The sequence below is a fragment of the Cydia strobilella genome, chromosome 21 (assembly GCF_947568885.1).
Source record: "Cydia strobilella chromosome 21, ilCydStro3.1, whole genome shotgun sequence".
Lineage (NCBI taxonomy): Eukaryota > Metazoa > Arthropoda > Insecta > Lepidoptera > Tortricidae > Cydia > Cydia strobilella.
In genome coordinates, this window is record NC_086061.1 from 2539659 (window position 1) to 2549704 (window position 10046).

At 40.8% G+C, this 10046-nt stretch overlaps 1 protein-coding gene across 1 annotated transcript; it reads right to left on the reverse strand.

Moving 5' to 3' along the window:
* Positions 1-121: 121 nt before the first annotated feature.
* On the reverse strand, positions 122-8257 carry LOC134750822 (uncharacterized). Its single transcript, XM_063686052.1, has 9 exons — positions 8127-8257; positions 4302-4531; positions 3201-3357; positions 2734-2897; positions 2363-2489; positions 2057-2155; positions 1679-1896; positions 826-1008; positions 122-358 (listed from the first exon to the last, which is right to left on the reverse strand). The coding sequence occupies exons 1-9, from the start codon at positions 8167-8169 to the stop codon at positions 131-133; spliced, it is 1449 nt and encodes a 482-aa protein (XP_063542122.1). The 5' UTR covers positions 8170-8257; the 3' UTR covers positions 122-130.
* Between the last annotated feature and the right edge of the window lie 1789 nt (positions 8258-10046).

Below are 10046 nucleotides of genomic sequence, written 5' to 3' on the forward strand. Positions count from 1 at the left end.
TTCTAAATCCGGTGACTCTAATCTTTCTTTGTCTTATTCGCACAAAGAAACGTGGATGCAGAATCAGCATTTATAAAACACACAGATCACTAATTTGTTTGTAATAATATACTAGCAACATAATTTTCATTCATTTATTTCCCTTATAAAACGCCACTTGTATCTGGTCCACGGACAAGCCCTTGGTTTCGGGCAGCAGGCGCCACGTAAACAGCACACAAGAGAAGCAGACGACGCTGAAAGCGTAGAAGATGGGTCCGGGGCCGACGAGCGGCTGCAGCATCTCGAAGAGCATCAGGCTGATGAAATTCATGCTCCATTGCATGAGGGTCACGATGCTGTTGCAGAGGCCGCGGACCTGGAAAAAATTAGATGATTTTACAAGCTTTTATTTAGTTTCAACTGTTCCGTTGTTTGCCTGTCTGTCTGTAATCAAATATTGCAAGTTTGACCCACTTCCCGGTTTCCGATGGAGCTGAAAATTCGCATACGTATGTAAATTATGGTAATGTAAATGTTATGGTAATGGTATCATAATATTGCATTGTCATTTTGCATTGCTCGATGGCGAGCTGATCTGATGATGGAGATAGAAGGTGGCCATTGGAAATCTGTGATAAAACAACGCAACCCAATGTTTGGGGTTGCTAGAATTGCCTCGATCAGTATTAGTTGCCTGTGGAAAGAAAAGCTTTTATCGCTGACTGTGCGATAAAAGCTTGTGTCAAAAATGTTTTTTCTGACAATAAACTTATTTTAATGCTTGTTCTGATTTTTTTACTCAGTCAAGATAGTGTACGTGCACAGTAGATAGGTATTAATTACCTCAGGTAAGAAGACCTCAGACATTATAATGAACGGGACCACGGCAGCCCCGAGTGTGTACGCGAAACTGTAGGCGTAGATCTGTAGCGCTGAGAACCAATGCGGTGCCCAGCCTAGTTGCAGCTGCGTGCCTAGAAGGAGGGTGCACAGCCCAGAGCCCAGAGAAGACACGATAATCAGCATCTGTTGAATGGAAATACACCTTTAAGTACAGTCATTGACCGAGAGAGCACGAAGCGCGAGCCAAGCATTTTTGTTTCAGCTTGGGCAAAAATGCTTTCGTACGTCTCTCCGACTCGGGCAGTCGGACACACGACGTAGGTACTAAAGACAGTCCGGCTGTTCTATAGGTTGCATTTCTCAACAGATTCTTCTTGTGAAAGTTTGTGAGCAAATTCTTTAATTACTTATCTGGATTTTTATTGTCCAATTCGTCTTGGGAATTTTTTTAAACCGACGAAGAAGAAACCATGAAGATTGGTGAGGTCTACAGCTAACAGAGCGACTAATAGTAGATTTTTAAACAAGAAACTAGAAAAAGACCCATTGCACCAAAAATATATAGACGCTCAAAGGAAGGAATAGTGCCAATAGTTTGAGGGTGACGTCGGTGTCTTTACCCGAGTTGGACACTCTTCTTTTCACTTCGACCGTGAGTAAAGTAAAATAAATGTGTGTTTTATAAAACGTTGCGTCCAAGGAATCAAGGGCGTCAAAAATGTCAAGCGCCTACATTCGGAATACCAGTGATTGTAGTACGCATTGCAATTTGCCAATTGAAGGTTCAGTTGCGACTGGTGTGACGATAAACTTATTATAAAAACAGAATCTCATATTCTCATGCTCGACTTACCTTCCTTCCGCATCTATCCACCAGCAACACGCAAAGTAAGCTAGTTATCAGAAACAGGATAGCCAAGAAGATGGCACACATGTTGGGTGGCAACGTAGGCACTGCTAACTTGAACAAAGGTTCGGCGTACACCTGGACAGCTAATGACCCCATCATGATCGACATGAATACTAGGGATGACGTCACAAACAAGGCCATCTTCGAGGATCGCGAGTTATCTGTGGAACATAATTACTAGTAGGTATTCAGAAGTTTTATCTTTATCAAAAGCCTTTTATTGCCTGCAACTGTAGTACAGTTGACAATAAAGGCAGATACAGTGTATCAAGTAATACAGTGTATCAGTGTGTTAGGTAATATCACTGATTTGAAACTTACATAAGAACTTTAGTTGCGATATAAAACTATCTTGAGTTTTCTTTCCATCTGATTTCTGAGCGTTTTCTTCTAAAAGAGCAGCTGCAGTTGGCTGAGATTCTGGAAAATAAACAAGTAAAGGATAAATCCATAAGTTCAAAAAAACTGAAAACATTTCCACCTAATCACCAACCGCCCAAATAGATAGTCTGCATTACAGTAATATTTTTAATGCATGACGTTAAACAGTTCGTACGTGTAAGATGTGTCTGTTTCGACCCTAGTATTCATAATCATAATCATTTATTTTACATTAAAAGTGAATACCTTTGTCTTGTAAGAGCAAGTTATCAAGGCTCGGGTCCACATCTCGCTTGATCTTCGCTAGTTCAGTTTGGATTTCTTTGGATGACACATCTGTCCATCTATAAAACGCCAACGACTTCGCTGCTTCCTGGAAAATTAAATAGGTATGATTTTATAATGGTTATTAGCGAGTGGTTATGGTTCAGACCACGTAACGTAGTTTGCAAAGAGATTCTTTATAACCTCTAGGCGTCCAGAGGCCTATAAAAAGGTCTCCCGTTCCATTCTAATTTGAATCTTTATTTTGACAAATCAAAATTGCATTTGTCTTGGCAAATTTTGATGTCCGGGCGTTTAGATTAGAGGATCGAATCAAACAAACAATAGCTCACCTCGTATTTCCCTATAAGTACCAAATAAACAGGCGACTCTTTTAGCGTCATAAAAAGAGCAATGCTCAAGAATGACATCGAGAGCTGGATGAGGACCATCGTCCGGTAAGAGAAATATCCGCCGATAATATAGCACAACAAGATGCCGAAGAAATACCCAGTTCCTGGAAAAATCAGTGATATTATTCAACCAGAGAAACTTTACTACAATAAATTAGAGTATTTATTGGGGATATTTTTTGGGGAAAATATTAACTTTATCAAAAAATGATTTTTTTACACCCTTATTTGTTTTGAACGAATCCGTTTCCGTTTATTACCAGACACAAAATAGTGCAGCAATGGAAAAAACACAGAAAAAATGGTTTACGTAACTTAAACTAAAGTAATGTATTATAGACAACATTTCGTTCTTTAGCACCTAAGTATTTATTGACTAGACCAGAGTGGCTACCTTGGTTACTGACCTGAACAAGCCGACAGTCCACCCCGGACCGAGTCTTCAGCCAGTTCCACGATGAAGATGGGCGACACAGCCTGACCGCCAGCGCCGATGCCTGTCAGTGCCATGGCTATCAACACCATCGTTACGTCGGACGTGATGGAGATTATAGCCCAGCCTAGCTGAAATAGATATATTGTCATAATTTGAAATAGTACCATTGATTGATTGACGAGTCGCTGAACAAGACGAGTCCTTGAATGGAGGTCTAGAGCGGACAGTCAGTCAGTGGTTCCTTTCGACGCTTTCCCAAGGGAGGGTGTGAGGGGTCTCTGTCGCATTTCTGCTGCGGAGACTGTTTCCATTCGCGCCCCATCTTCGTGGGCGGTCTTCCATCGTCTTTTCGAGTACGACTGTGTAATCTGGTGAGGGCCAGCTTTTTCGCTACCGCCCGTTATCCAACCCCGCGACCCCTAGCCTGGTGATACCGTTTGAGCGGGGCCAGGTTTCGGGGCCGCAGTGAAGGCGACCGACAGCTTAGGCTGGCAGTAACTAGAGCGGACACCCGAGGGAGCGGTAGACCACCGCAGCGCTGGGTGGACGACATCCGATGACACGGAGGTCGGGACTGGATGAATCGGGACAAGATCGACAGGAGTGGAAGAAGAGGGAAGAGGCCTACATCCAAGATGGGATCACCGAAACGCCATGATGAGTACTATTGCTGGAGACTATTAGGGGATATTTATAAAGGATGACTCACGCACGCTAGAACGGTTCGGGTCCGGGCCGAGGCTTACAATACTTCAGAAGTGTTGGACGCCTCGGCTCGTACCCGGACCGTTCTGGCGTTAGTCATCCTGTATGCTGAACTGCCAACATGGCTACCCTCAATTCTGTACATTCAAATCATGTCAAGCGATGAAAAAGAAAAGCGTCTATAACGACGACGACGTACCTAATAACGACGCTTCATGTATTGAGGAACGCATCATACATTCAGCATTTTTTTTGCAATTTAGAAAAGTCAAATTTTAATCGCAATCAGTATGTATCAGTTTGTGAATTACCGTAATTAGAAACTCGGAATTTTATTATACAACAGGCTCACTAAGTAGGTACTCACCAGAAACGGCATTCCGAAAAACACGCATCCATATTTCCTTCCCAACTTGTTGAAGACTGTCCCGCAGAACGGTGCCGTTACCAAGCCTCCTACGTTGATCAGGCTTCCGAACAACGATATCTCGAGCAATGTCATGGGCCTATGTAAAACTGTGGAGTTCGATTTGAATATGTCCTCTGTCACCGACGGCCAACTCATTGTGACGCCAGTTATACTGGCTTGAAATGAAACTGAAATTTTTTGAAGTTTTTAACTGAGTGGAAAGGAAAATTCGTCTAGGTGGATTGAAAAATTTGAATTGGTGGTGATATAATATTGTCTTCGGTTACCGCGATAGTTACTCATGAAATAAAACTATGAAAACGGATTATATCGCGTATATTGAATTTATAATACAACCCGACGTTTCGAACTCTTTACAGCGTTCGTGGTCAACGGGTGACTAAGGAAAAATTACAAAATGCAAAAATACCCACATACTAAAATAATGAACAATCATAGACTACAAACTTTAAGGCTGGTTGTACATGCAAAATCGGTTCATAAGGCTAGTTATACACTATAATTATTTTTCAAGTAAAGATATATATATATACGCGATAAAAATAAACTATGCCGGCTCCAACCCTACACCACGGACCCGAGAAGATTTAATTCCCTCCTAAATTGTAGGAGGGTATCCCAATATGGGACCGGCAACAAACTCGGCGGGACACATCTTTTCAAAACATCAGAATGTCCAGCATCATCCAACACTACGGTCTCACAGTCTATGTCTCGCTTGCTCCTTTATCAGGTGGACTACAGGATCCCAAGCTGGTGGTAGAGAAAAGCCATCTTCCCTATTAAAGTTTGGATATTTCTTAATCTCAATGGCCTCGCGCAGCATTCTGGGTATGTAACGCTTCTCCTTGGCAAGAACCAGAGGCTTATCAAACTTGATTGAGTGATTGGCTTTATCCATGACATGCTCACAGACAGCAGACCTAGGTCGACGGTGCTTGACATCAGCTATGTGTTCCTTCACCCGAGTGGAAATGCTCCGTTTCGTCTGCCCGACATATGATAGGCCACACTCACAGTCCAGCCTGTACACTCCTGCAGTCTGTAGAGGGGTATTGCATTTTACAGGCCTCAGGAATTGTGACATCTTCTCCATTGGCTTGAAATATGTTTTTATAGAAGCACGCTTCAAGATGTGGCTGATCCTGTCCGTGACCCCCCTGACAAAAGGCAGAATGGCAGGCCTGCGCTCGACTGTGGGGATCTTAATGTGGGACCTCTGGTTGACCCGCGGTATCCTGAGCTCGTTTGCCTGGAGCGCGCGCCTGGCATGCTGGAGCTCCGCGGCCAGATGCTGGTCATCACATATCCTCTGGGCTCTCTGAAACAAAGATTTGCCTACTGTAACAAGTTGACTGGGATGGTGATGCGATTTGCCATTTAAGTACCTATCAGTATGAGTAGGTTTCCTATACACAGTGCGACCTAGGGTGTTATCAGGATTTCTTTTTACCAATACATCTAAGAAGGGGAGAGAACAGTCTTTTTCCAACTCCATAGTAAATTTTATTTTGCTATGGATGGAATTTAGGTGACCCAAGAAAGTTGAAACACTACTTTTTGGAAGTATAGTAAAAGTGTCATCTACGTATCTTTTAAATATCTTCGGTCGCACAGGAGCCAATGAGAGTGCCCTCTCCTCGAAGTCCTCCATAAAGATGTCAGCGACTACTGGAGACACCGGAGACCCCATGGCCACGCCGTCGACTTGAAGATAGAATTCACCATTCCATAGCAAGTAGCCAGATGTAAGGCAATGTTCCAACAGCTTAGCATATTCCTCTGACATGTTCTGCTCACATAACCTCTTCTTGACAATTTCAATGCAGTCTTGTACCGGTAGGCTTGTAAATAGCGACTGGACGTCAAAACTGACCATGATCTCATCATCAGTCAATGTTAGGTCTTTAATCTCACCGATGAAATGGTAAGAATCCTTTGTATGCGTGCTAGTGTTACCACGTAATGCTGAGAGGGCTCCCGCGAGGTACTGAGCCAATTTATATGTGGGAGCATCTATCTGGCTCACTATGGGACGTAGTGGGGCACTAGGTTTGTGTATTTTTGGCAACCCATACAACTTTGGAGGCACGGGGCAGTCAGGAACTAAACTTGCAACATTCAGATCAAGGCTCTCCGAGTAATCACTAATTAGTTCTTTAGTGGTTTTCAATACTTTCATAGTCGGGTCCGTCTTTACATGTTTGTAGGTTGTAGTATCCGCTAATAATTCCCTAATTTTCTGGTTATAATCTGAAGTATTAAGTACAACCGTCGCATTTCCCTTATCCGCTCGAAGAATAGTAAGGTCTGGATCATCGCTGGACTGTGAGTGTGGCCTATCATATGTCGGGCAGACGAAACGGAGCATTTCCACTCGGGTGAAGGAACACATAGCTGATGTCAAGCACCGTCGACCTAGGTCTGCTGTCTGTGAGCATGTCATGGATAAAGCCAATCACTCAATCAAGTTTGATAAGCCTCTGGTTCTTGCCAAGGAGAAGCGTTACATACCCAGAATGCTGCGCGAGGCCATTGAGATTAAGAAATATCCAAACTTTAATAGGGAAGATGGCTTTTCTCTACCACCAGCTTGGGATCCTGTAGTCCACCTGATAAAGGAGCAAGCGAGACATAGACTGTGAGACCGTAGTGTTGGATGATGCTGGACATTCTGATGTTTTGAAAAGATGTGTCCCGCCGAGTTTGTTGCCGGTCCCATATTGGGATACCCTCCTACAATTTAGGAGGGAATTAAATCTTCTCGGGTCCGTGGTGTAGGGTTGGAGCCGGCATAGTTTATTTTTATCGCGTATATATATATATATCTTTACTTGAAAAATAATTATAGTGTATAACTAGCCTTATGAACCGATTTTGCATGTACAACCAGCCTTAAAGTTTGTAGTCTATGATTGTTCATTATTTTAGTATGTGGGTATTTTTGCATTTTGTAATTTTTCCTCAGTCACCCGTTGACCACGAACGCTGTAAAGAGTTCGAAACGTCGGGTTGTATTATAAATTCAATATACGCGATATAATCCGTTTTCATAGTTTTATTTCATGGTGGTGATATATTCAGCACACGGTGGTAATTTTGCACCGCCTTGAATACAACCAAGTAAGGGAGTGTATTATAAACTTCATATTTTTATAGAAATGTGATATTAATTATGTCATTGCCACACCTTCGCATTGCAAAATCCATGTAGAGTTCGCTTGGTCCGACTATATTGTTCTAATTTTTGCAGCGTCGTTGTGATATTAAATTAAAAAAAAAAAACATTTACCCACACAAAAAACAATGAATTGCGAGTACAATAAAAAAATCAGATAGAATAACAAATATTTGTGCAGTAAAATGGATGAGACTCAGCGAGACCGCTGATTTTCAGTCCCCAACCAAAAACTAAACTAATTCTTCAATTTCGTCATATTCGTTCAATTTCAGTTTGCCTTTCTCGAGTAAACATTTTATTTAGTTTTCCTACTGGGAACTTTCGGATAACAGATATCAAAATTAAGAGGAATTTCCTCCCGCTGACACTTCGGCTGTGCAATGAGCTCCCTGCCGAGGTTTTCCCGAAGGGCTACAGTGTGGGGTTTTTCAAAAAAGGAGTGTACATGTCTTTAAAGGGTCGGCAATGCGCATGTAATATCTCTGATGTTGCAGGCGTCCATAGACTACGGTGGCTGCTTACCATCAGGCAGGCCGTATGCTTGTTTGCCACCGACGTGGTATTAAAAAATTAAAACTAACCTACTACAGTTGACAAAATTTGTAATACTAAAGATTTTCTCATTTTGATCCAACACTTGCACACTCAACAGGAATTATTACAATAGTTATCTTATTTTAATTGTTCCATAATGACTGAATTATATTGTTTTGATTCTTGTATATATGACGGAAACTGTTTCTACGTTCTTAAACTGCAATCACGTATATTTGCAGCTTTATATAATGTTGGGGTAAGTGGGTATATAACAGGCGTTCCCAAACTATTTTCAATCGCACCGCCTTTTGTGTACCACGACACTTCCTCTATCTCGGGCTACCTAATCCTGCTTGCTAATACCTAATTCTCGCCTTCATGCCTCTTGCAAAAAAAGGACAAGTCGTAGTTTGAAAATCTATAGCCTGTCAAATCATGCACATACAGGACGAAAATATAAATGAAATTTGGTAGGGATAAAACTGTCCCACTACATTTGATAACCGTAACAGTGACAGTCGGAAACTCATTCAATGTAGTGCGATTGACAATCCAGTTTTTTTTTCGAACCATGAAAACGATTGCCTAGTATGAAGTTGTATGAAACAGTCAAGATTGACCAAGCGATAGCTAAGGTCACCGTTTCAGTTGGTCAAAAATGCTTTTGGATGTCCGGTTGTCCTTTCATCGTATCAGTTTTTGGAAATTTAACAAAATGGTGGAGCCATGGGAGTTCACGAGGTCTACAGCAGCTCACAAAGCCACTAGTTTTAAATGCAGTCAAGTTAGTTTTCTAGTGTTACTTACGCTTGTTATACTGTGGTGGGTCAGAAAAGTGCTTTAGGTTCGATATGAACCTCGGACTATTTTTCTTTTCTACACAACTTTTGTGAGGTATCGTGTACAGGCAAGTTTACCCGACTCGTAGACTGCCACGTGTGAGTTTCCAACTGTTCGTTTGCATTGGGTTGGATTGCCGCAGATAACGTTGAGACTTGGTTGAGACGATTGCAAATATATACATCGCGTAGCGCCATTGAACCGTTCTCGTAAATATGTAAACTCATTTCAAATTAAAGCTAAGAATAATGAATGAATGAATGAATGAATGGTGGTAATGAATGTAGACTATAGCACAGTCAAAACAAAATATTAGTGTAGTTTGTTTTCTATCCTATTCTGTTAAGCAAATCGGTTTTCGACACGACTCAATATCTACTGTTTAGGCGTATTCTAATTTTAATAAGAGAATGTGAATTAGATTAGGATCTGATCTCTTATCCAAATCTAATTTACATCCTGTTATTACTACAATACGCCTGTTTCAAGAAGGTTCTATTGTAACCAAATGGCCTTCCTTCTTGAAAGTCTTGAAACAGGTTGACTATGTAAGAACGAAATCAAGTGAAAACCAGAAATATTTAGGCGTATTATACGGGCTTAAATTAAACACCCGAACAGCCGGAATGTCTTTAGTCACGAAATATTCCATACAAATATAACCGCTTTATTAAAGAAAATTGAGTACAAAAAGGATAAATAAATATTGTCCCTTTTTATATGCGCTGGTTACTTATATGTGTGAAGAAGGATATCAATATTAGCTCGAGGAGTTTTTTAAACAACAACTTTGCCCCCTTATTAAAAAATAACTATTTTTGTGGTTCAAATTCACTAACAGCAAGTGGTTATAACAAGTGGTTATAATTTGTCAATTTGGTTACCTGTAGTATTTATCGGTAAATGAGACGAATTTACTGTTTGTTAATTGTACCTACATATTTTAATCATAAAATATTATATTTTATTTAATAGACAAAATTATGGAAAAATAAAACAGACAATTTCATTTTATAATACTTTATGTTTTCAAAAGACCTATATCTAATATTTACAATATTAAGTAAGTAAATAAAAGAAGATTTTAAAACTATAAGGGAATATCTAATACCGTATGGTATTAG